Source organism: Poecilia mexicana, unplaced genomic scaffold (genome assembly GCF_051168715.1).
Source record: "Poecilia mexicana isolate PSO_F unplaced genomic scaffold, ASM5116871v1 scaffold_16, whole genome shotgun sequence".
Taxonomy (NCBI): Eukaryota; Metazoa; Chordata; class Actinopteri; order Cyprinodontiformes; family Poeciliidae; genus Poecilia; species Poecilia mexicana.
This window is the reverse complement of record NW_028263385.1, coordinates 29,184,855-29,212,239: the sequence shown is the minus strand read 5'-3', so window position 1 is coordinate 29,212,239 and position 27,385 is coordinate 29,184,855. Positions and strand designations below refer to the sequence as shown.

Here is a 27,385-nt window from a genome sequence, read left to right as displayed (position 1 = left end):
CTTGTCTTGTCTCTTATCTTATATGCCATCTCCGTATTAACCTCTGTCTCCCTGTTGTAACCCTTTCTTACTGAGTTACAAAAATATTTCGATTTCTTTCTCCAGCACTGGTCTAGTCAATAAACCAATTTTAGATATCTGAAAACAGTGTGGATGTTATGTTTAAACGGCCTGCCATAGAGGATTGTCGCAATTTGTTGACATAACTGTCACGTCAGCATAGGCGCCACATGTTGTCTTCCTAATGGAAACGGAAACTGTGAGGCACAGGACATTAACACGTAGTTAATTCTCACATATCGAGTGACATAGCAGTTCTTACGAAAAAACAATGTATGCCTTTGTTGATTAAAGTGACAGTGTTCTCGTGAATGAGGCCGATTGAGAGTTATTTCGTTTTAGCCTAGCCTAGCTTAACCTATCCTTGATGCATCAGTGTTAAAGGGACGTTAACAACACGGAAGCTGTCTGGAGTTGTTACAGAATGCTGCGTATGTGACCACATATCACCTCCTGCTCCTCTGTGTTTGTGCTAAACTGCTACTGTTTGAATAGGTTTTATACAAAACTGGAGCAGCTTTCATAACATGTTGAACATCCCGAGCCAGTCGTTCCCTGCGCCCAGCTCCCAACAGAGGGTCTCCCCGTCCGCACAGTCGGGGAGGAACAAGGTAACACTGGAACCATGTACCAAGCAGAGATGAGAAAGCTTTGTAACCAACATTAATGTCACTGTCGCGACCTACGTATTTCCTTTTTTTTTTCTTTCTAACACTAATTGGCACATTAGTGACCAATCATTGAATATTTAATTTCTTTGCAAGCAGCAGCTTCACGCCCTCTTGTTTACCTCTGCGTGATAGGTGTCCCTGAAGCCAGGCCACAGTCTGATGGACTGGATCCGGTTTGCCAAAAGTGGAAAGGACTTGACAGGGCTGAGAGGGCGCCTTATGGAAGTGACCCAGGATGAGCTGCAGAAGCATAACAAAAGGGAGGACTGCTGGACCTGCATCCGAGGTGAGTCAAAAAGACCAAGGGGTCATTATTTATTTTCTAAGCACATAGTGCCATTTATTAATTGTTTCTTTAAATAACATAATATAGTATTTTACAGAAATGCTGTATCTATAAAAACAACTTAAGAGAAATTTGACTTTGTATCATAGTCATATCCGAATCCTTGAAATCAGCTTGTGTGTTGAAAAACCTCCCACCTTTTCTGACAAGCCCCCTTCACATCATCAAAACAGTGCTTCTCCATGCTGTCTATCGATGGCATTTGCAACCGTTCTTAGGAGCATCAAATACATTCTATGATAAGATCAGCAGGCTTGTAATTCCTCCTAAAATAAAAGTGTGTGAGTGGCCAATAAAGTTCCAATAAAGCATAGAATTTTACTGAATACATGTCTTTATGGATTGGGTCCATTGCCACTGATTCCTGATCAAAAATTCTTTTCAATATCAGGACCGATATTGATATAAAATCAGTGTATCTCTGCAAATGACAGTATCATGTGAGATAAAGATTTTTTTTTTTTTAAAGTTGATTTTGCATAGTAATCTCACCCTTTAAAGGGGCAGTATTATGAAAAATGTAACTTTTATGTTATTTTCTCATCAAATACATACTTGGAGTGTTTCCTTGATTGTTTTCATGAGTAACATGAAATCATTAAATCCTTTAATCTCCATGGCAACCATTTAACTGCAAAATGGCTGTTTGGACAGAGCACCTCCTTCCAGAAGCAGCTCCTCCTCAGAGCCTTCGCCTCACAGAGCAGGCTCATAATACATGGTGGGAAACCCTGCTCATCAGAGAGATTGTACTCCCTCCTTTTGACCAGCTCCAGTTCTTCTGATATCATGAACGTGGACTTTTCAGTAGTTTTAGGTATATTTTCTGGTGAAAATACAAGGGAGGAAATTCCATTTCATTATTGCAGGGGATAATAAACACAGATATTTCTTAAGTGCAATTTTGGGGTGAGGGTTGTCAAAGTTACAGTGAAATAGAACTTTGTAAAATGTACAGATGGAGCCATAGCACTGCACAAACCATACTCAATAATTGGTAATTATCGTGGTTGAAATGGCATGGCTAAAATGTATTTTGTAGTCACATATTAATTATTACAACAATGTCCCTTATTGTTTTAATAATTAATATTATTAATTATTGCTGCAATAATTAATATTATTACAATATTAATAATATTGTAATAATAATTGTTAATTAATATTAACAATATTAATTATTGTTGTAATAATTAATATTATTACAACAATAAGATATTATTATATCTCTTAGATCAAAGGTTTTTTAATGTGTTCAATCTGCAGACCAGTAGTGACTAGTACTTACTAGTCACACATTGAACAAACTGTTGAGACCCATAGAAGTCAAACTAAAAATTAAATATTGTTTAGATCTGAGTTTGGTTTGTATTCACAGATTCTTGTGGTCACTGTCACAGATCAAATCTCTGCAACCCCTTTACAAAAATGTAAAGTTCTATATAAAAATAAGTTTTAATGAATAACCCCACTTAACAAAATTCCTCAGTTATTGATTCATTGTAATGTCTGTCAACACAAGTTATACATTATTTAAATTAAAACTTGTATTTTAATAAATTACATGTATATTAACTACTATTCAGTGCAAAATAATGATTAAATAGTGCAAAGACCAGAAAATATCTTTTCCAGGTCTTCCACCTGCATAGTGCACTAAAGCTTCCGTCAGCTTCATATGAAGACTCAGACACTACCAGCGCAGGTCTGAGGAGGGATGTTTACTTGGTCAGATAACCCCAGTGCTTCTAAAACCTCTACTGCCTCAAAAATAGGAACAACTGTGTTTAGCTCAGGATACTGAGTTAGGGAATCTGTCTCCAGTCAGAAGTGCATTCTCCAACTTCAGCAAAGCCTTTATGTTTGGTGAGCATTTTGATGATGTCTCACCAAACTCCAGACTGTCCAAGAGAACTACTCATAATGTACTTTTACTACCCTTACTGTTGCTATTTGACACAACAGCAACAGCTGTCCGGATGAAGAGGATTTTGTTCAACAATTAAACACACAAGTTAATCAAACTAACAAAAAACAAAACAAGGTTTTTAAAAAGCAACTGTACTTCAATTCTTGTGATTAAGTTGCTTTATTTTTAAACCTGTTTTGGTTTGGTCATGTCCCCGGTGTCTGAGAACCTTCATCTGCATCACACTTAGGGGAGTATTATCTACTCCTCTTTGACCATGCCGGACTGTCCTTCCTTTTCTGCATATTTTCAGTTCCCTTGCTTTACCTTTACATAATGAAACAATTTCATAAAAACTTAAGCCATTTTTCTTAAGAAAATGGCATTAACTTCCCTTTCAAAATACAGCATTTCTTGCTTGGCCTTTTCCTAGACTGAAAAATGATTGGCTGTTTTTTTTTCTTTTTTTTTCTTTTTTTGCCATATTTACTGAGTAGGTAAAAAGAGTAGAGTAGGAGATGAGCAGGGGTGAAAGTAGGGGGGTACGGTAGGGTACTGGGTACCCCTAAAAGATTTAGTGGGGGTACGCAGTACCTGCAAGAGAGGGGAGCGGCTGTCTGCTGTAAAGAATCAACGGGTTCACTGTGCAGCCGTGAGTTCACCCACTAATCAGCCGTGACTGATTAGTTTTTCAAGAACAATCTAAAACACAACTAAATAACTTTTTTCCCATTTCATATTGTTTCTGAACTGTTCATGCTTTGCTAGAGCAACGGTGCGATATGTCAATCGTGGAAGGTTTTGAGTCGATCTCGGCATTAAGTGACAAACTGAACGCCGCCATGACGTTGAGACCAGCACGTCTTCCTCTGACCCGCTTAAAACGTTCGTAACTTTATGGAAGCACAACAACAACAACAAAAATCAACAATACGTGTTCAAATTAATGACCCAACAATAGTAATCTTAGTGATTATTCAACACGGTGTTGCGCAATTCTGTGCGTTTCGGTTCCATTATCAAAAATAAGTAGCAGAGCAGAAGTTTAAAATTAACTAATCAACCACCACTGTGTTCAGGAAGCGCTGATTAATGATCGCAAAATAAATATCAAGCCTGAAAACCTGATATTGAAATGGACTGAATATTATGATTTTAACGTAATCTCTGGTCGGCTTGTGGAGTGCAGGAGGTAGCCATGGCAACGGATGTGCTTAAATGACAGAGAGAGACGGAGAATAAAAAGGTGCGAGTGGTTTAGAGTTGATCACCTGTTTAGGTTGTTTTACCTTTGCGCATCACAGCGCTGTAGTTTCTGAACTTCAATAAACGACAAACTTGGACTAATTATCTTGTTCTTTGTGAGCATACGTCATTTACAACAAACGTTAAACACGGTAAATATGTTTCATTAAGTATTTAACAAACAAATGGCTTCTACAGCGATAATTATGTGAAATTAAATTAATTGTCTAATATAAAAAAAATAGTTTGGTGCTGTCGGGCTCAGAGTCTGAGAGGCTTTTCCTTTATCAAACTTTTTTTTTTTGCCTCTTATTTAGTGGAAATATTGATGTTGATGAGACTTTCTCCAAAATGATAACCTTTTTCAACCTTTATAGCTCCACTGTTGAAAATGAGGCTCTAACATTCAGGGCCGTGCAGAGACCACTAAAGGGGCAGGTGCTCAAAAAAAACAGGGCACATCTAACCGCATTTTAGGACAGAATATTAAAGCCACACAGTTTTCAGAGTTTAATAAAACAATGATAAATTACAAAATTTTGTCATTTTGCAATCAAAGCTAAGAAAAATCTCTGTATAGAACATACAACTATGCATATGCAAGATATTTTATTAATTTCTTTCTGCAGGTCTATTTTGTTATAGGAATGTATTGCAATATTCAAACCCGCAATTTAGCAAGATATGTAAATTAGAGCTAGACCACCAGACATATTGTCTTTACAGAATTACACTATTAAAAATATAAACAAGGGCACAATTCAACCTTTTAGTGGACTGTAATCTATAAAACAGAGCTGCCTGTTTCCTACTGCAGTGGAGATGAAGATGGTCCATTCAGGAAAGCAGAGCTGCATCAAACTTTAAGGTGGAACTGGAGAAAGAAGGAAAAAAAAGCAAAATTTGAATTTTTAATGCATGTCACCATGAGAAAAGCCTACTGAGGTTTGCTTATTTTTTTTTATTAAAATCACACATTTTTGTCTCATAAAGTGAAAAAACTATTTGTGATTCTCACATGACATCATGGGCAGGGCCTAAAATCACAACAAAAGATTTATGATGTGTGCAAATAAAAGTTTATGTTTGGCAAATAACTTAAGTTCACAAGACAAAAATGAGTTATTTAATTTTTAAAAAATTTTTTTTTAAACAAAATGTTTTGTTTTTAAATAAAAAATAATTACAATCCCAGAAGTTTTATTAACAATTTTATTTTACTTAACTGAGGTCTTTTTTTTTTCATTGAATAATTGTGGGGGAAAAATAACTTCATACTCTGCAAACCAGACCTTAAACTTAAAGTCTGGATTGAGTTTTATCCCCTTCATTAATGAAACACTTTTATTACATACATTATATCTATCTTGGTAATTCAGGGTGAGTTATTTTTAATTCTAAATGAATAACCTTGTTGGATATTCATTTAGAAGTGCTAAAAGTGCTATTTTCCTTCAAGACACATTTACCTAACACCAGAATAAATGCAATGTACATTATGCAACAAAGGAAATTAGAAGATTGGACATATATCCATTATGGAGATGATCAGTTTTGGATGGCGATGTGCCCCTATTGCATAAGCAGTACTGAAGAATGACTGATATCATTAACGATACAGAGAAGAAGCTTTTTTGTTATCTAGCTTTGCTAGCAAAGTCGTTAGCTAGCAGCTAGCTAATAGCACAACAACAACAGCCTAATGTCTGTATGATAAAAATACTGAATCGATAGATAACAGTTTTTCCTCACCTGGCTGTCTCCTCCCGCTCAGTAGTTCTTTAGAGAAAGGCAGACGCAGAGGCCTGTCAGTGTCTGCTTAAACCGCTACTCCGTGCTGAAGCAGAAACGATACGTTCAACGTTTTCAGTCATCTGACAAGTAGCAAGTCTACTCCACTTTATTCACCAAAAAAAAATATTTTTTTAAATTCAAAAACTGTTCTGTAATCTGGAACGTTCGCTACATTGAGCTCCAGTTAACCGCCTTATCTCATTGCGCGAGAGTCAACTGCGTCATGCGTCACGGGCAAAAGGTCAAAGGTAACAAGGTGACCGGAGGGCTATTGTACAAAAAATACCCAACAAAAAAAAAAAAACCCAAATAATTTTAGTACATGTTATTATGTGTCAGAAGAGGGCTTAGGAAATAAAAAAAAAAAAAAAAAAAAAAAATAAATTGACCAAAAGGGCACTTGGGGGGCAAGGAGCAAAAAGGGCAGGTGCTCAAGCACCCCCAGCACCCCCCTCTGCACGTGCCTGCTAACATTCACAAATGACAGTGAAATAAAATCCAGTCCAACATCTGGTTTGAGGTGATTCCTCTGGAACCTGTTGGAGGAAAAATATCTCAACTTCAGAAGATGAGCTTTTAACCTAACAGAGCTCTGTGGTTCCTCCTATCAGTATGAGAGTCAGGGTGAGGAGGCATCATGTTAGGAAGACGAAGTGGAAGCTGCAGGATCTTCAGAACAAACAGGTCATGATGCTAGGCTACTGATTATCCCTCTGTCTGGACACAGGATCAATATAACCAGTTTAAAAGCTAAAATGAATGGTTATATGCCAGACATGGAAAACTGGGATGCACTCCATGCCATGATGTTCAGAATTTAGGTATCATAGCATCTCAAGGTGTCAACATTGCAGCCAGTGGGCTGAATGAAATACGGCTTTATTTTGTAGCAGTTCAAGAGCTACCCAGCTTTTATCGCTTCATAAAAAAATTATCAGCAATGTATGTGTACATACATATTTTTTTTGTCATAGTACCCCCAAGAATTTAAAACTACTTTCACCCCTGTAGATAATAAGTACACATTACCTAAATTATAGCTAATATCTAAGATTATTTAATTCAGATTATTATGAAGGCTGCCAGAGACTTGGTTGACAGTGATTTATCGTATGAATTAAGTCTTCATTTAGTAAAAAGATTTCAAACAAAATAACATTCTGGAAGCTATTTTACGTGTATTTAGAAATAATGAATAAACCTGGGAAAAACTGTCCTTACTATCGTAGCTTGATTTTATTATGTGATCTTTAAAGGCTCTAAGATGACATACCTTTTCTCTACATCTACTGTCAGCTGCTCTGCTCTTGGCTCCCACACACCTAGCTGTCAGCCACTCACAACGCTTAGCCCCTCCCTCCCATTTCAAACTCTTCTCATTAAAGTTGCAGTATGTAACTTTTTTAGAAATAATATTTATTTCACATTTTTGTTAAATCTGTCACCATCTCATGACATTATTTTATATTATGTGAAAAAATTGATCTCCTCCACCTCCTCCCTGCTAAGACCCTCCATGGTCTTAGCAGGGTCCCAACCAAAAACAAACAATTAGAGCTATGAGGCAGGTCTTAGCGCTGTCAGTCAACCTCATGTACTTGCTGTTAAATGTTTTAACAGCAGAGAAACAGCTTGCTGTTACAGGAAAACCAATTTGCTGTCATGATTGGTGGCTATGCTAACTAGAGCTGGGGGATATGAGGAAAATCTAATATCATGATATATTTTTGCTATATCACCATATACGATATATATCACGGTATTCTTAACTGAACTCCAATGTTATTTTAAACTATAGACCCCATGATGATGTCACCCACATAAGTTTCTGCCCCCATTTCCCTGCTGGACTTAAATGTAGGCTCATATAAAAAGTGATGCATTATTTTGCTATGAACTGTCTACACTATGATAACAAGGTGATAAATAAGTTTTAACTAAGAAAAACATAGCAAGGGAGAGGGAAGTAGGTCAGTTATGCTTGACTTTGACAAACTGTGCTGTGGAATAAGGTGTGTTTTGGTTCAGCTTAAAAATAAAAAAAGGTGACCTACACGCAAACTGACAGATTATCAGTAAAGCAGGTATTTTAAATTAGCTTATCAACCACCGCTGTGTTAGCATGGCTAATAGCAGTGACTCAGCAGTTGCGATATAGCCACTTTAACTATCGTAAATTGAAATTATTGTGATACATCGAGTATACTCAATATACTCAATGGGCATTAGCCCAGCCCTAATGCTAACTAGTCTGTGACAACAGGCTACGCTGTCAGTCACATTATTGTGATTGCCAACTATACAACCTGCCTCCTAGATCTGATTGGTTGTATCTAGCTACCATTGGGAGAAGGCAGAGGAGCTAATTTTTTTTTTCAAGATTATCGGTCTCATACCATACTGTCATGACATGGTGACAGTTTCAACAGATATGTAAAAAAAATGCTTTATAGAAGTTCCACACTGCAGCTCAGCTTATACAGTCAACAGTTTTTGGTCTTGTTTAGATTATTGATTATTACATTTTTACTCACTAGCCTTTCTTATTTCTTGGTATGTTTTTGGCTATTGCTTATCAGCCATTAGAATGGTGTAGGAGAATGATTTTTTTTCACATAGCATATCTGTCATAATATGGTGACAGATTTAACTTTTTAAATAAAGTTATCCTGCATTCCTATATGTTACATAATAACAGTTTATAAAAACAGGTTCTTTGGTACCCAATACCTGTAGAAGGCATTACAACATAATACAAATTAAGCTAATTTTCTCTATGTATGTTCAGGCATGGTTTACAATGTGACACCTTACATGGACTACCATCCTGGTGGAGAAGAGGAGCTGATGAAGGCAGCAGGAATAGACGGGACTGACCTTTTTGACCAGGTAGCTGTGCTTAAAACGAAAGTAAAGCTCAGATGGTCTCTGTTTTCCAGTATTGTTAAAGTCGTTTCATATTCCATTTCTCTGTTAAGATTAAGTTCATTATATTTAAGCTCTATGTCAGCAATGACCCTGATGAAGGCCACAACCTGATGTGGTTTTTAGTACTTCATGTGCTGCTGGAAGGTTTTACCTCACCATATCTGTTCTCTTTCCATGCTCATTGGAAGAGGGTGAAGTTGTGCCAGAGACCTTTGGATAGCTATAGAACTATCCCTTTCCGGATCCAGACATGTACTTTGTAACGCATGAATTAAGATGCCTCTCAGCTTATTAATCCAGTGCTTGAAGTATCAAGCACTGGATTCAAACTGTTCTAATACAAGAAATTACCAGAACTAGCTTCCACTTCAGGTAAATACTTCTACCCTGGTCCTTAACATAGCATGTGGACTCCTTGATTATTGATGTCATGCTACCATTAGCATGACATCAATATTCAGCTTTTTCATTGTTGTTCCCCAAATTGTAAGTATCCAAGAACACTTGACTATCAGGGGATTTACAAAATCATACCTGTCCAATCTATTTACACGTCACTAAATCTCCACAAAAGCCACATTTTGGTAAATGTGCATGCAAACCTACTTTTTGTCTGATGTTTGAGCAGGCAAACATCAGACAAAAAGTCTGATGTTTGCCTGTATCAGAACATTTTGTTGCACATGTGCAATTAGTGCTATTAGTTATGCATGTGCTAATATGTTATTAGTGTAAATACAACCATCAAAAGCACTTGTTTGTACCATTCTGATCAATGGAACATAGCAATAGGAGGCTCAGATGATTAGGATTTCCTTTGTATGAAAGGGATGAATTGTTTGTGAACAGGTACTGTGTGTTTGTGTGGGTATACTTCCCATTCAAAGTCAGTCAGTATCACTGTGTTTCTTTGCACAAAATTAGATGTATGTGTCTATTTAATAATTAGTGCTAGTTTTATGTATTCATTGTTATTGACTTTGAAGTATTGCTTTATCCTTGTTGTATTGCAGCATTGTCCCATCTTCTAAGACAATGGTGTTATCTTATAGCATACTAATGTGTTGACCTTGACCTTATGAGGTTTCTCACCTGGGTGGTGTTGCTGTGTCTTGCAGGTCCATCGATGGGTCAATTATGAGTCCATGTTAAAAGAGTGCCTGGTTGGACGAATGACTACTAAGTCCGCAACAGCTAGTAAAGGTGAAAGCTGATTATGCTCTCTGTTTTTGATATGGTGCTTCCGCCCTGAACTAAAATGGAATTTAGTCTTGTAATCTCAAAGAAAATGACACAGGAAACTGATTCTACTATGACATTAGTCCTTCTAAATCCTCCCTGTAAACATATTCATAGCTGTAAACTTTTTGGAAAGCAGTTGAAGTCATTTTTGTTTTTAAAGTAGTGAGAAAAATGTTGTGTTAGAAAATTCAAGAAGGTTCTCTGAGTCCTATACTTGTATTTGTAAGTATAGGACTGGGATAAAAACTAAACCTTCTAAAATTAATAATGTTTAATAACAATAATGCATTTACATGTTAAATCTTTTCCAGACACCCAAGTACACTTGACAAGAAAACAAAACAAGAATACACTAAAAATGAAAACAGATGTAGAAGAAAAAAGAAATTATCAAAAAAGCCACCTTTTTTTGGTAAACATCACAACTCAACATTTTGAGTTGTGATGTTAAAGTAGGAAAAAAGTCAATATTTCCAGAGTTGGGGAGCAGATTGAGAAAAAACTCTGATTCCCAAACTGCTGAGCTGTTTTAATCTAAATGTGACTTTACATTAGTTTCAGATACAAGTTCATTCTGTTTACATGTTATGGAACGTGATCTGATGAATTACTCCTGCCCTTTTTTTTACCACCATGTATGTCACTGTGACATTTACTCTGTCTGTATCAATTCAATATTCTCAAAAAACAAAGCAGTAATCACATTCTGCCCTCATCATAAAATAACTTGTTACTATTTCTTATTATGGATTTTTAAGGTAAAATAACCAAAATGTGGTGTTTTCATAAAATGTGTTTTAATTTTTAATCAGATCCAATTTTTTATTTTTATGTGAATAATGCATAAAATTATATCTGTTATAGATGTTTTTATACTTTGATGTTTGTTGAACCCAACAACAGCTGCATGTAATAATAATAATAATAATAATGCTAAAACATTTTGCGGTAGAATCACTTAAAAAGTACTGATTGTAATCTTTTGTTGACATCTCTTCCTCAGCCATCATCCTGCCTTTATCACCAGCAGCAGGTCTTGCTCCACCTGCTGCAGGGCCTCCTCCACCAAACAAAGACTCTCAGCCTCGGTATGAAACTGAGTATATTTGCACGGAGATGTAGTTAAAGACTGATGACTTTAACTGCATGTGGTGTTTGCTGTTACAGGTACGACTGGTTTCAAACTGATGCAACTGTTCATCTGGCTGTTTATACCAAAAGAAAGGTAACGAAGGTTTAACTAAAATTAATTACTTGTTTAAAAGATGCAGAGAAATTCCAAACATTGCCTGAATTCTTATGTTTCTGTAGTGAAGCTGTTGAAACCTTGTTGGGTATTAAAAGCCAGTTGCCAGACTAAGGCTGCCAGAAGATTCTGCAGTGACCCTGCAGAATTGGGTCACTGCAGCCTGAAGTGACCCGATTCCGACTTTTTTGATGTAATGCGACCTGCATCTGAACTTTTCATGACTGTCTGAACAACACAGGTCGGATTCTTTTTGAATGTGACCCAAGGCCACTTGGTTATCCGATATGTATCAGATTCAAATGTCACCTTAACGCCTAGGTCGCATTCATCCGACCTGAACGTCCTGATACGTGTGAGTGAGAAGAAAAACTACAACTATGGCGGATTGTAATGAGGATTAAATTGTTAATAGCTTACACAACTTCAAATGTGTAAGCTATGCTCCACCGTTAGCATCCATGTTTACTTCGGCAAACACTGAGCACTTATTCGTTTTATGGTGATCACTGAGAACGCTTTTTGCGCCCCCTACTGCGCATGCGGGACACTTTCTGGTGTTTGCCCGTTCAAACTGCAGAACACATACAGGTCGCATAATCACTGCTGGCCATAGGAAAAAAAATCCGATTTGACAAAAAATCAGAATTGGGTCACTTCATGCTGCAGTGTGAGTGCTGCCTAATATGCTGTGTATGTCATGTTGTTTCTCTCAGATCTCCAGCTCAGGATGTGTGACCGTTGACCTCAAAGCGGGAATTCTTCGATTGGAAGTTCTCCTTGGGAAACTGTCCTACATGATACATTTAGGTAAGCAGATTCACAGTTACTTCTTGTTTTCTCTTTTCCCTTTACAGAATTAAAATATATTTACTTCCAATTGCATTAACATAATTTTGTGTAGCTTTAAATATGTTCTAGGAGCTTGTCATTGATCTGGTGTAATTGAGCTGATACTAAAGGAATTTAATCAGTTTTCTTCTTTGCTAGTTTCCACTTTGTAGATTTTAGTTAGAAGGTCCAGAAAAAAACTACTTCATTCAAGCAATATGTATTCCAGAAATAGTCATGAATACTCAGTCATGAAACGTTTGTTTTGTAGATGAAATGGTGCAGATTAGAGCTCGCTCGGCCTTAAAATGCTTCGGTTTTTAAGGCCGAAGCTGATACCCATTATTTTGACATCAGTCTAATCAATCACCAATATGTGCTGCCGATACTTTTGGGCTGATTCTTAAAACTGATTTTTTGTTGTTGTTGTTTTTCCATTTACATAATAAAAAAATTACATTATAACAACAAATTTTAAAAAAGGAACATTTATTACCTCCTACAAAGAGTCAGACAGAAATAAACAGATCTGAGAAAAAAATAAGAAATCTGACTTGATAAAATATAAGACTAGAGGTGAGAAAAAGGAAAGGAGTACTAGAGAAAATAAATCCATGTATGGTTTAAAAAAGTGATAGAAAAAAATACAGAATATGAAAAAAATGAAATGTCACAATAAATAAAAATATTGCCTTAAATAAATCATGAATATTACAAAAATAAATGCATAATTGAAAAAGAAAACTAATAAAGCTTTGAAATTGGTGGAAACAAAGGAAAATGAAATAATAATCATAATATTACATTAATACTGTTGATAGTTATAAGCAAGTTACTTTATCATATTGTATGTTAATAATGCCAAATAAGCATTTTCAGAAAAGGACTCAAACCATCCAGCTGATTAAGCTGTACAATCACCAGCAGCCTCAGCTCTATCAACAAGCTTTGAAAAAGTAGAAATATGAAACATGTTTAATACTTACACCTTAAATGTAAATATCTCTCTGAAAGGAAAATGCATGAATAACTTTTCCCATGATGGCACAAATGGCAGGAACATATACATAGTGGTCTGCACAAGGCAAATCTTTCAGAGGACCTAACATCCGCATATTTCCAAGTGTCGACTCACTTAAGCACAATGTCATACTGAACTCGTCTTCATCACCGCTGGTAAAATTCTTAACCAGCTGCGCATATTGCTAAATCCAAATGACAAAAACATTCAGAATAGAAACACAGCCTTTCTGTCTGTCTAGCAGGTTGTGAGGGATGGATGGCTATAGATCGATCCATCCATCCGTCACAGCCTTTTAACCAGGTTGCGTGGGGGCCAAGCTTTCTGCTGATATTTTACATATGAAATAAAAAAGGTAATTTCTTATTTGTATTAGTAAAGAGTTTTATTTGTTACATGAGTTTCGCCTCTGATAGACTGCGCCAGGGCAGATGTGGCTACAATATAGTAGCTTCCCATCATCAGTGTGTGAATGTGAATGGATGTAGTGTGTTTGGGGGTCTAGACCAAATAAAACACTGTTCAAATAAAGGCCATTTAACCTTTTATTTCCTTTCAGATCTTGCTCATGAAGTTGAGGAAAACGTTTCTGGTAAGAAAAGAGTATTTCATTAAATGGTGCTGCTGATTTTCCAAATCAGTTGGATTTTTATTTTTTACACTTTTGGTTGAAGACAAAAATCAAATATTTGAAAAATTCATCAGTTCCAGGTAAAACTGTTTTTAGTTTCAAAACTGGTCTCTTTTAACCGCATTGCTTTGGATTATTCTTCCAAGTTAAGTCAGTGTTAGGCCATTGTCAAGCTCTACATAGCTGAGCTTTATGAAACAGGAAGTGAAAAAGCTTGTTTTCTGTGTGTTTTCCATCTCACTTTGGGGATGTGTCTGAATGGCATGTTTCTAATTGTAAACTTTGGTTATCACCAACAGTTCATACTGCTTTCTCTGTGGGAAAGATCCAGGTCACCATAAACAAACAAACTAGAGGAAAATGGACAAGTCTTGGGCAACCGCTGGAATTTCATAACACATTTATATGCAAAAAAAACAGAGGTGAGAATCTTAATGAGCTCTGTGACATGTCACTTTTTATGTCCCACTGAACAATGAATCCAGAGATGATCCTGATCCCCAACCGGGGTGGATGGGGGGGACATGTTCCTCCAATATTGGAGAGAGCTACATTCATCCCCCCCAATAATTTCACCCCAGTTGCAAAGAATTTTAAAATCTTCCACTTGCGTGCTTTTATTTTGTTTCCCTTTTTTAAAAAAAAATTTTTTTTAAGGTTTTATTGGCTCTAGTTTATTATTTATTTGATTGTTAATTGACAGGAAAGTTAGTAATGAGAGATGGGGAAAGACATGCAGCAAAGGTCGCCAGGCCGGGAATCGAATCTGCGACGGCTGCGTCGAGGACTAAGACCTCCTTTGCTGGCTGTGCTGAACCCCTGCGCCACCACATTGTGCTTTTATTTTGAAGGCGTACCACAGCATAACGCCTTCTCCCTTCTCCCCTCTCCCCTCTCTGAACCATAGACATAATATAAAGAATAGACCGCTCTCGCCTATTGTTGCTGACGAGATTTAGGGCGGCCATCTTGGAGCGGTCCACCACTCCACTCAGCGTTATGTGTTTAGCAGCACAATGACATATCAGCGCATTTGATCGATCATAACACACTTTTTTGTTACTATCAAAGCTACATTTATAAATAATTGTATTTTTAAGTATGTTTTTAATACATAGTTCATCATATTTAAATATGCTTAGTGGCTATAACAATAGAATAGGAATGGAATATTCATACGATCATCATACAATGAACATTTCACAAAGCACACAGCCGTTCATAATTTATTTAATAAATTATTTAGTAATATCAATACATATTTATATAACTGTACAAACACAAATAAATAATGATTAATAATGACACAAGTAAATAATGATTAATACTGAGTAATATATATTGGATACATGTTTATATGTATGTGTATACATAGATAGATAGATAGATAGATAGATAGATAGACAGATAGACAGATAGATAGATAGATAGATAGACGGATAGATAGATAGATATGTTTTTCAGCCGACGAGTTCTAGCTTCAGAGTGATTCAGCAGCTGAGATTGAGTCCAAAATCCGATGTGAGATTCATCCATGCTGCAGTGAATCCGTCTCTCTCTTTAAAGATATTTCCCTCTTCTTCCTCACATCGTGTCTTTAGGAAACCTTCAAAATAAAAACGGAAGATTTGGGATACTTTTGACAGAGTGAAAGAATTACATATAAATAATAGTCTTTACCACCTGTGTAAACTTTGCCGGTGAATGTTATAACACATAATATAAGTTTTATAATATATGTTACGTTGTTTCATTTCTAATGTAGGCTCTTGTGTCAGATAATCTAAGTCAGTGTTAGAGAATAATTATTTTTTTTAGATTTACGGAATCTCAGTTAGCCTTCATAACGGGGCTGAACCCATATTACACCAAGCACTGTAGCTAATATTAGCTGGTATCTCGCCGGTGGACATAAATACAGTAAAGTAATATTCTAATCACAAAATATACACAATAATATGTCCATCTTACTTATGAAATGTTGTTTGTGGAGCCCTCACATCAATAGTCCATCGGTCCGAACAACAATATCCCTCAGTGCTGAGGCATCTTCTGCTGTTTTGGTTGAGCAAAGTAGGAGGGACGAGCGCTCCAAGATGGCCGCCGTATTTCCTGCGCTGGAGTGGCCAATGCGGGGTCTACCTTTAAGCACTCTGAGTTCTGAACAGCTCAGAGTGCTTAAAGGCAGCAGGAAGTGAGTGAGAAGCTCCGTTTGAATGAGGTAAACGGTCTGTCGGGAACGTTGCCTTGAATATCACTTGTTTATAACACCTTGTCAGTTTACTTTCATAAACAGAATTAAATCTTTTTGGTTAAGCCGTTTTAATTCTGGAACAGTCACATGTCCCAAATTTTACTGCTAACTTTGTCTAAAAGTTAGCTACTCCAAGCCACAATGTTTTATTTCATGAGAATGAGACTGAAACAGCAGCAAAATGATCCTTTTCATTATCTAAAGTGAGCAACACCTGATCATACTCAACATGTACTTAACATGTAATAATATTATATTATTTTATATTATATTAGATATTTAGGAGAATGGCAGTGCTAGAATGATGCTGAAGAGGGGTGAAGAAGCTCTGGTGAGATCTTTAGTTTGTTGAGATATGTATTAACTGGTTTTAATTTTTAAATAAACTAAACTATTTTATTATAAGAGGAGCAGGTCAGGGGAAGGCATAGGAGAGCCAGGTAGAGTTTCAGGGTGTGAACATATAAAAATTATATTAATTATAAAAGAACCAGAAAGGAGAACAGGTGAGGACTGATGTCGGGTTAATTTCTTTCAATGTTTCAATATTTTTTCCATTATTTATTATTTTTCAGGGTAATGGTTAGGAGACATGAAAAGAAAAGGGCTAAATGTTTGCTACCCAGTAAATAGAGTTGAGATGTATATAATGTATATAATGTATACATCTGAAAATTGTTAAGTTGTTTAAATTCTCATTCTGTATGATAAAAAGATACTTTTTATATTTAGTTAATTCACATTCTGATCCTGCAGTGTCTGTTGTAAATACAACAGACACTGCATATTGCAGGGACATATTGATGTCCCTGCAATATGCAGGGACATCAAGCTGCACAGAGTCAGAGTGAGACAGAGACAGAAACGCATATCAGTAGGTATTTTGGTTAAATGTTTGTGACTGAAAATGTCAGGGGGGAAAAATTTTAGGCTTTTTGCCTCAGTATTTTTCATGGCTCATGTTTGGTAAGTTACTGAATGCAGGGCTGGAAAGTGAGACTGAGTTAACAGTGAGGAGCTAAGGTGTCTGTTAGATGTGAAAAGTATCATTTTTATTTATTTTGTAGATCAAACTGTTGCACTGATGTAGAGAGTTGTTCTCTCTACATTGTTCAGTTTGTTGGTCAAACTGATATATTGAATTTAAAACTGCTGAGCTGTTTTTTTTTACGTTGGTTTTAGAAAGAGGCAAAACCAGTTCAATTGCCAGTCAACTTAGAGTCATTTTGACCAATCAAATGTCTTTTGACCAATAAAATATATCAGAATCTTGTAGCCTGTATGTGCTACCAGAGTATTTAGCTTGTTAGCTGTAAGGCAAATGCTAAAGTGAGTGTTCATCCTAGAATGACAGTCATTATGCTACGAGGATGCATAACTTTAATCTGATTGTAAATAGTAATGTGTTAGAATACTTGTTAATACTTGTTACTGAAACTAGGGGCCAGTTTAGAGTAACGCGTTACTGACGTGTATGACATTTCTGCTCAAGCTATTTACTGATCTGTCAGGTTTCTGATATGCGACACGTTCCTACTAGAGATGTGCCGATCAGGTTTTTTTCCTCCCGATACCGATACCGATCACCCATGAGGGCCGATCACCGATACCGATCACATAATAATTATTATTATTATTTTTATCATAAACACTACCGGTTACATTATGTGGAAAAGGGAACCATGAATTCACCTTAATTTAGACAAAAACTTGTTTTTAATAACTTTTTCCAAGAAGAAAACTAAACAAAACAGGCATTGTGCAAATTGTACTGCTATTGATAATACTATCTTTAACAGACTGATAACATATGAAGGCTCTGAAGAGGCTAAATAATGCGAAGAGCCAAAATAAAACCTCTCAACATTGCCAAAAAAATTCAAGTATAAAGGCAAAAACTGATTCCATTACATTAAACAATCCAGAGTCACTGAATGACTCTGAGTCCTGATAGCATGGCGGCTAGCTGACTACTGCTAGCTCTAATTGGCTGTTTCTGACTGAGCGGAGTAATTATGCAGATCAGGGAGGAGATCGATTATTTTTTTTAGAGATTATCTGTCTCATGTTAGGACAGCGAAAGTTTTAATACATATGTAAAATTTATTTTTTTAGGTTAGGTGCTGCAGCTTTAAGCAGAGGTTCGGTGTGAGAGTCGCTACCAGGTGGAGCAGAAGCGAAGCTCCGTCTGTGAAATATTACTACCTGTAGTAATGTAGCAACAGTGAGAGCAGAACCAGCGTCTTACATCGCAGCTCGAAGACTTAAATAATTTTGCGGGTTATTTGTTTAGCTTTCTGACCGTCATGCTAATCCGGGTGAGTGTTTGTAGCCGTGCGCTGCTTTACCTGCTATCTGATCCTCCGTATGTCTTTTTTACTGCAGTGAGCCTCGATGTAGCCAAACTCCGTCAAGTATGGCACTGTTTTTATGTCGTATTAGCTTCGTTGTGTTGATGCATTTTGACGTGCTTCAATTTTCCGTCGCAACACGCAAACTTCCCCATTCACTCAGCGCGTTATAGTTCCACATCGCTTAGGATTTGTTGCTGCGCGTTTGCGCAGTGTGAAGGAAAGAGGAGACCAGCTGCACAGGCAGGCTGGGAAATGAGATGATCGGTATCGGCAACAAGAGCCAATGATCGCCGATCACCGATCATGCACTTTTTCACGAAAATCGGCCCGATTATGATCGGTGACCGATTGATCGGCACACCTCTAGTTCCTACACCCTTGATCCTGATGATATTTGCCTTTCATTACACTGTTGAGTGTATTATCAAAATTTAGTCAGCTGAGAACTAGAAGATGGTTTTTGTAGTCACAGCCAGGATTCATCTTACACATTCAGCATCACTGGTTTTCTAATAAAACTTTATTGATTTCTTTTTTACTCTCTCTCCAACTATTTCCTCAAGGGCCCTTCTATCGAGACTGTACACTGGTGTCTAAAATGGAGGTGTCTCATAATACACATGTTTTCAGACTGCAGCTTCCTGGAGGGACAGTCATGCGTGTGGCTGTTGGAAAACATGTCTACCTCAAAGCTATCATTGAAGGTAGCTAACAACAAACCTGAGATGAAGATGATCTGCTTAGAGAAATCTCCATAAGTGTCACTAAATGTAAAATGTTCTGTAAAGTTTTTTTTGTTTTAAGTGAACTAATAATTAGAGATGTGCCGATCAGGTTTTTTCCTCCCGATACCGATCACCCATGAGGGGCCGATCACCGATACCGATCACCGATACCGATCACATAATTATTATTATTATTATTATTTCTTTATCATAAACACTACCGGTTACATTATGTGGAAAAAAGAACCATGAATTCACCTTAATTTAGACAAAAACTTGTTTTTAATAACTTTTTTTAAGAAAAAAACTAAACAAAACAGGCATTGTGCAAATTGTACTGCTATTGATAATACTATCTTTAACAGACTGATAACATATGAAGGCTCTGAAGAGGCTAAATAATGCAAAGAGCCAAAATAAAACCTCTCAACATTGCCAAAAAATTCAAGTATAAAACTTAACATTCAAAGGCAAAAACTGATTCCATTACAAAGTTACTGAATGAAAACTTCCTGATAGCATGGCGGCTAGCTGGTTACTGCTAGCTCTGAGTGGCTGTTTCTGACTGAGTGGAGTAATTATGCGGAACAGGGAGGAGATCGATTAATTTTTTTTTAGAGATTATCTGTCTCATGTTAGGACAGCGAAAGTTTTAATACGTATATAAACTTTATTTTTTTAAGTTAGATGTTGCAGCTTTAAGCAGAGGTTCGGTGTGAGAGTCACCACCAGGTGGAGCAGAAGCGAAGCTCCGTCTGTGAAATTTTACTACCTGTAGCGTAGCAGCGGTTCAACAGCGAGAGCAGAACCAGCGTCTTACATCGCAGCTCGAAGACTTAAATCATTTTCCAGGTTATTTGTTTAGCTTTCTGACCGTCATGCTAATCCGGGTGAGTGTTTGTAGCCGTGCGCTGCTTTAACATCCTCCGTATGTCTTTTTTTACTGCAGTGAGCCTCGATGTAGCCAATCTCCGTCAAGTATGGCACTGTTTTTATGTCGTATTAGCTTCGTTGTGTTGATGCATTTTGACGTGCTTCAATTTTCCGTCGCAACACGCAAACTTCCCCATTCACTCAGCGCGTTATAGTTCCACATCGCTTAGGATTTGTTGCTGCGCGTTTGCGCAGAGTGAAGGAAAGAGGAGACCAGCTGCACAGGCAGGCTGCGAAATAAGAAGCAGGTGATCGGTATCGGCAACAAGAGCCAATGATCGCCGATCACCGATCATGCACTTTTTCACGAAAATCGGCCCGATTATGATCGGTGACCGATCGATCGGCACACCTCTACTAATAATACATTATTATTTATATAATAAAAAAAATCTAAGTCAAAGGTCAGTTAAATTATTCATGGCTTTGGCAAATGTGATGATTAACATAGAAATTGTTAGAATACTTGACGGCATGTACTTATATTTCCAGGTACTGAGATAGTGAGGCCATACACTCCAGTGGATCAGAATATGGTTTCCTCATCTTCCTCACATGAATCATACCTCTACCTCATGATTAAAGTCTATCCCGATGGAGTTTTCACCCCATATCTGAACAGCCTGCAGATGGGTATGTCACAGCCAGGTCAAACAATGAGGCGATGCGTTTGTGTCATCATGTCTTTACATGCATGTCTTTACATGCATGTGTCCTCTAATTAGATTTTAGTATATCTGAGGACATCTCAGGTCTTCCTTGAAAGCAAACAGTGACTCATTATGATGAACAGTTTCTCCTAAGAGCCATTTAGAAAATCTGCTACTTGAACCACTTCCTCCTTACAGTATTTGAACAGATGAAGAAAGCCTCTTATATTAATCACTGCATGTGAAAAGTAGGTCAAGATCAAAGGAAACAACAATAACAACTATTAGAAAGTTTTCCTTTCAATAGTTAATAATAATAACAATAATTCTACTTTTAAAAATGTTCTGTAAAGGTTTATACTTTGTTGCTGTTTGATATTTGATCCCTGTTGCCAATCAGTTTTACTTTGGGGTTTTCTGATTTCCAAGGTGAAAATATCTCCGTCAGTGGTCCAGAGGGTACCTTCAGCCTCCGCCCACTTCGTGATGTCACACACCTCTATCTGTTAGCAGGAGGCACAGGATTCACGCCAATGGTTCGCCTCATCAGCCTGGCTCTACGAGAAGTTGACACAATCAGGTGGGAACAATCAGTTTACTCCTTTACTACGTCAGAAAACATGACTGGGGCCATTATCATCCGATAATGGCCCCACAGACATGAATACGTAGACGCCTCATAGAACAGGTCGGCCCGTTGCTGCGTTATGTCACAGCGTCTGCCATATTGAATGTGGCTTATCTGCCAGTAAGCTAATGCAAGTAAATGGGCCGAACTTCACAAAGTGCCGTTCTACAAAGTATTTTAAGTTAATACCTTAAGTTAATACCATTGACACATTCTCTCACACACACTAATATATTTGGTAATCAAAGAAAGCACTAAAGAGAGCATTTCTAACTGTTGATGTGATTATTTAATTGTTTTGGAGAATTTCTGAATAAAGAGCACAATGTTTTTATTTGATAGAAATTATTCTGATAGTTTTTATATTGACATAGATGAACAGACAAACACTTTTACAGTGTTTTATTAAAGTACATATTTACATGATTCCATAATTTAATGTACATTTAATGTTTCAAGACAAGGTAAGGTAATTTTTATATAGCACATTTTCAGCAACAAGGCAATTCAAAATGGTTTACATGAGTTAAAAGGAAATACAAACAAAATAACAAACCAAAGGAAAGAAAAAAGAGGAAAGAAAACTAATCTAATGTTGTTGTTGTTGTATGTAAACTAAGTGCTCCTGTTCAGGGTTGCTAAGTATCTAATTCCATTTCTAAATAGTGAATACTCTACAGTTTCTAATAAAATAAGCTGAAGCTAATTCCTTTCCTGGGTTAAAAGTAATATAAACTAAGCAGTGACTGTTCCTGTTAAGTATTTCTGGATTCCAAGTTCGTAGTTATTCTAATTCTGATTCCATTTCTGGACTGTATAATATTGATCTAAATAGTGCATACTCCACAATTTATATGATATTACTAATGAACTAAAATAATCCATTTCTGGGTTAAATAGGGTTTCCTCCACGAAAAGAGGAAAGGGCATATGTTTCCCTTTCCTATTGCAGATGGCAATATTCAGGCAAAACAAAGACACGAGTGAAGGCGGTGACGTCAAAGGGCCATGAAGCCAGGTTGCTTCGCAACTCCCTGGATACAGGTGGGGGTGAGGAGGGAAGAGCGTTGTGTTTACATATCTTCAAGGAGATTAGAAATATGCAGCCCTCCCAAGGCCACACGGGGAAAGCCAATTCAGAAACAGAATGTCTTAGGTCGCGAAGATTATAAATTTCAATCTTCCATAAAGTCTCTCCGATACATCACAGTTCCCAATGATCCAAATTAGTTTGGTCATTCCACTGAATAGAAACTAGCAACTTCTCCAAGATCGATTCCATCCCATTAGTGAGTTTTAGAGTCCTCATCTCTGTCCACATCAACAGTCTGAGTGTTTGCTAGTTCGGCCAAGTCCGTCACAAATTTGTTGATAACCCAGGAATCCACAAGCTCCAAACAGCAGAAATCCTGTTATCATGAATAAATCCAGGGTGAATCCTGCCGGATGTGTCCCCGCAGGACAAGAGGGTCTCCTGTGAAGAAATCTCCTGTGCCCAGACTTCTCGTCAAAAAATTTGATCAATTGGATCGTTTGACCAGATCCATAATTTGTAGATTTGGATGATGTGCAAAGAAAGGCTCCAAAAATATAGAAAAGGCCAGGACAAAAACAGAGCAAGCAGGGCTCTGGGCTCTGGGCATCTCTGCCCAGAGCCCAGAGCAGAAAAAAGCGTCTGCCTTCATCGAGAGCAAGAGAGAAAAAGGAAAGAATAGGAAAAAAAAGTATTTTCTTGTATTTATTTTTTTTATATTTATTGATAAACTACTTGATAAATCCGCCATTGTCAAATATTAAACTACATATTTTTCTTACTTTTTTCTGGAAAAAAATATTTATTACAGTATATGTCAAGAGTATATGTCACTCTTTGCTATAGACAGCAGAGTGAAAAAATTCTAAGAGATTTTTATTTCATTACATAAGCTGTATTAATTCTCGAACACTTCAGATTGCGATATTTAAATACACAAAAAATGAAAGAATGCAATAAAAGTGTGCAATAAAACACAAATATTATATATATTTATATATTTTTATATTATACTGGGAACACTGGCCTTCAGTCTGCTGGTCAAACTGGGAGAAGTCCAGTGAGGCTAAATGATCAAAGAGAAATTATCCAGAAGTGTAATAGAAAATACATATCTGATTCCTTAACATTCAGAAAATATACATTTTCAGCATTTTGGGGCTCTGACTCAAAATAAGTTTTGCCCGAGTTTAAGAGCTCGTAGCATCTTTAATTATAAAGATGCTACGAGCTCAGCTTCAACATTGTGAAGCTGAGCTGTGAAACAGAAGAACAGCAGCAGCTCCAGCTCTGATCCTGACTGATCTTTCCTCACAAAATTCCCTGGTCTAAAGACCACTTCTCCTCCAACAGTGGTTTCTCATCAGCTCTCTCTCATTAGAAAACACTGTATGAAAACGTTAGCTATGCTAACAATCAGTGGGCCAATTTAGCTACATAGGAAATATTTCTCTGTTGTTTAGAAGCTAGTTTCTGGCTGCAAAGTCAAGTAATTCTGCTCTTTACCTGTGAAAGGTAATGCCAATGAATCCAGTTTGTATTGTAAAACGGTTGACAAGCCCGCGCAGCACATGACTTGGGGAACTCTGATCGCTCTACCGCCACATACAAGATGGCAGCGACGTAACGTAGGACTCGGCACTCAATGAGGCGTCTACGTATTTATGTCTATGTCTATTTATGTCTATATCAAAGCAGCAAAGATTTGATTTTCAACAAGAACTCTTTTTGCTGTCTGCTGTTGCTGAAACCTTTTATCCGGTGTCCGGTTAATGACGCGCTGCTGTGAATCTGTGGGAGAAAGGCCTGTAGGTCATAATTTGAATAATCTGCGTTATGTAAATAAACGTGTTAAAATTTTCAGATTTACGCATGTTAATGCAGATATTAATATCTGCTTCTTGAAAGTATGTGGTATGTTTTTGATTATAACATTATAACATGATCTAAAGCTCAAAAAGGTCAATTTTACATAATACTGCCCCCTTAAAACATGTTTTTTGGTCTGTGATATTGTAATGTTCCAAAACATTACATTTAGTTTTTTCTTTACCTATACTATAATCATTAAAATTCTAAAACATAAAACTTTGAAATATTTGCTCTATAAAAGTTCTGAGATGAGCAAAAAACTTTTCCAGATGTACTAGTATTTTGTTTTGCTGTTGACAGATATTACAAATGATCACTTAAATCTATGTGTTCACAGGACAACAAAGCTGCTGTTTTTCAACAAACAGGAGGAAGACATACTGTGGCGCTGCCAACTGGATGATCTGGCAGCTAATGATGAACGGTAAAACAAAGTGGTGATATAAAATGTTCTCTTTCTGGAGAACACCTGGGTTGGTGGTTGTGGGAAATGAGAAAAATAATCTGTAAAAGTTTCAGTTGGTTTTGTTTTGACATGGAGTCAATATACTCTCCAAACTGTAATCTGACATAGTTTTGGAACAGTGATTGTCTTTGTTACTAAGCTAGAAAGCTGCTATATTTCCTTGTTCCCCTGCTCTCTTCAGACAGTCATGGTGTTGTGCGCTGTTAGGTTTCAGGTGGAGTACATCCTGTCTGAGCCCTCTGCCAGCTGGACCGGCAGGAAGGGTCGGGTGGATGAAACCCTGCTGAACGACCTTCTTCTCAGGCCACATGGGTCAAAATGCTACGTTTGTGTATGTGGGCCTTCTGCCTTCACAGAGCAAACATTAGGGTATGGAATATTAATGATATTATGATAAATTTATGAAATTTATGAATATTATGATAAATAATAATAGTTCCTCAGTTTTATCCAAATAACTAAAGTCACTTTGGCTGGCTGTTCTTTTTTTTTAGTATTAAAATTAAAATATTTCATACGTTTTAAATGTTTTTATATAAAAAATTATTTTATGTACATCAACATTTTTGCATGTGCACGAGCTGCTTAGTTCTCAACCACACCTCGTTGGTTCTGCTATTCCAGCTGAATGCTCTTAAAACAGTCTCAGACTGAATCTGAAAAGGAAGATTTGTTGTTGCATAACTATTTCTGTACTATGATTTGAAAGGAGTCTTTTTAAACACAAAGTGACAGTATCCTTTGAAACCACCAATTTTAACATTTTGAGTTTATTATCAAATAATCAGAATATAGAATTCCTTATAGACCAGGGGTGTCAAACTCCAGTCCTCAAGGGCCTCTGTCCTGCAACTTTTAGATGTGCCTCTGCTGCACCACACCTGAAAAGAATAATTAGGTCATTAGCAAGGCTCAGGAGAACCGATCTACACAGGGAGGAGGTAATTAAGCCATTTCATTCCACTGTTTTTACCTGTGGCACATCTAAACACTGCAGGACAGCGGCCCTTGAGGACTGGAGTTTGACACCCCTGTTATAGACATTCTTATTGAGTAGATGAGTGTGATACACTTTGTGTAGCTCTTTGACATTATGTTCCATTGAAATATATTCATGTTTGTGGTTGTGACAAAATATGGAAAAGTTCAAGGACCATGAATACTTTTGCAGGCCACTGTCAGCAAATAATATGCTGAAGAACATAATGTGTGCATCAATATTAAGCTGTGGTGTGTTTGCACTGAGGGGTTTTTGTCTTTGTTGGTTTCTCAGATTGTTGAAGCAGCTTTGCTTCAGTGAGGAGGAATGCCACGCTTTCAAGGGCTGATGAGCCCTTCTACCTGAAGAGACGGAGGACAAAAAAAAATCTACTTTCATTTAAAGCTGTGTTAATAAAAAGAAAGCATATATTTCTATGCAGACACATGTCTGCAGCCACCACTCTATGCCTAACCAGTGGAACCTGGACACTTCTCAGGGATGGAACATGATAGGATGGACTTAAGGTTCCTGCAACATATGAAGAAAGAACAATTCTTCCACAGCTGCTGATTTTTAACCAGATCTTCAAGTTACTTTTTGTGTTTACTGACTGGGGTTAGATGTTTTTTATGTCAAGTGAGTGAAAAAGTGAGTATGCACTTTTTCACTCACTGAGTGAGTGAAAAAGTGCACTGAGCAGCTTCTCACTGAGAAGCTGCTCAGTTTGTGCATTATAATAAAGTTATAAAACAGTTTGATCATAAAAGTAAAACTTTGTGTCGGCTATATTTGACACAAATTATTTATCAAAGTCAAATAAAATGGAGCTCTGGGTGATATCCTCCTTGAATAATCAAAGCTTTAGGTGACACACCATCAGCTAGAACTTTTAATCTAATAGTTTCAGAATAATTTGAAAGGTTTTATACTTATATTATTCACTTATTCCAGCATGAGCATGGTCGACCATGTCCACCATCATTTAAAACTGGACCCTCCAACTATCAAATGATAGGCAAGGGGAGTTACAGCAAAGTGGGAAAAACTGCTTGATCTCAGCAATGAATGTTCAAATTGTACTGTTTGTAATAAAAAAAAAACTTCTAAACTATTATTTGGTTCTGCTATTCCAGCTGAATGCTCTGTCTGAAACAGTCTTGTGATGTCATCAGATTGATCTGTAAAGGAAGATTTGTGGTTGCATAACTGTAAGTGTAAAAACAATGTTTGAATGGAGTTGGAGCAAAGATGGGAAAAGTAACTATCTCAGTGACGGAACAGAAAAATGGAACGATTGTTAATTTTCTTTCAACACCTCAGAATACTGAAAAAAGGTTTTAGACGAGAACATGTACACACATGGAAAAGTTTCACAGTAAAGTGTGAAAAAAACTGCTTAATTTCAGCAAAAGAAGCAGAAAATGGGGATTTATGAAATTGATACTTCACTGGAGTGTTAGTTTAATTTAGATCTTTTACTTATTAAGCACTTATTAATAAGTGCTTAATAAGTATTAATAAGTATTGTATTATACATACAATTATATGTATAATTGTATTGAAG

The 27,385-nt window shown here is 36.9% G+C and overlaps 1 protein-coding gene across 3 annotated transcripts; it reads left to right on the top strand.

The window, feature by feature from the left end:
• Positions 1-207: 207 nt before the first annotated feature.
• On the top strand, positions 208-26,932 carry cyb5r4 (cytochrome b5 reductase 4). 3 transcript variants are annotated; one of them, XM_088013604.1, is made up of 16 exons: positions 209-491; positions 556-671; positions 864-1,017; positions 8,814-8,914; positions 10,072-10,156; positions 11,199-11,283; positions 11,363-11,420; positions 12,158-12,251; positions 13,853-13,885; positions 14,224-14,346; positions 19,096-19,236; positions 20,683-20,823; positions 21,270-21,420; positions 24,711-24,797; positions 25,047-25,208; positions 26,113-26,932. In XM_088013604.1, exons 1-16 carry the CDS (start codon positions 485-487, stop codon positions 26,165-26,167), a joined length of 1,593 nt encoding a protein of 530 aa, XP_087869730.1. In that variant the 5' UTR covers positions 209-484; the 3' UTR covers positions 26,168-26,932. The 3 variants fall into 3 exon arrangements, with proteins under 3 accessions (XP_087869732.1, XP_087869730.1, XP_087869731.1); XM_088013605.1 differs by having other exon boundaries at positions 218-259; XM_088013606.1 differs by lacking the exon at positions 19,096-19,236 and having other exon boundaries at positions 208-491.
• The last annotated feature ends 453 nt before the right edge of the window (positions 26,933-27,385 follow it).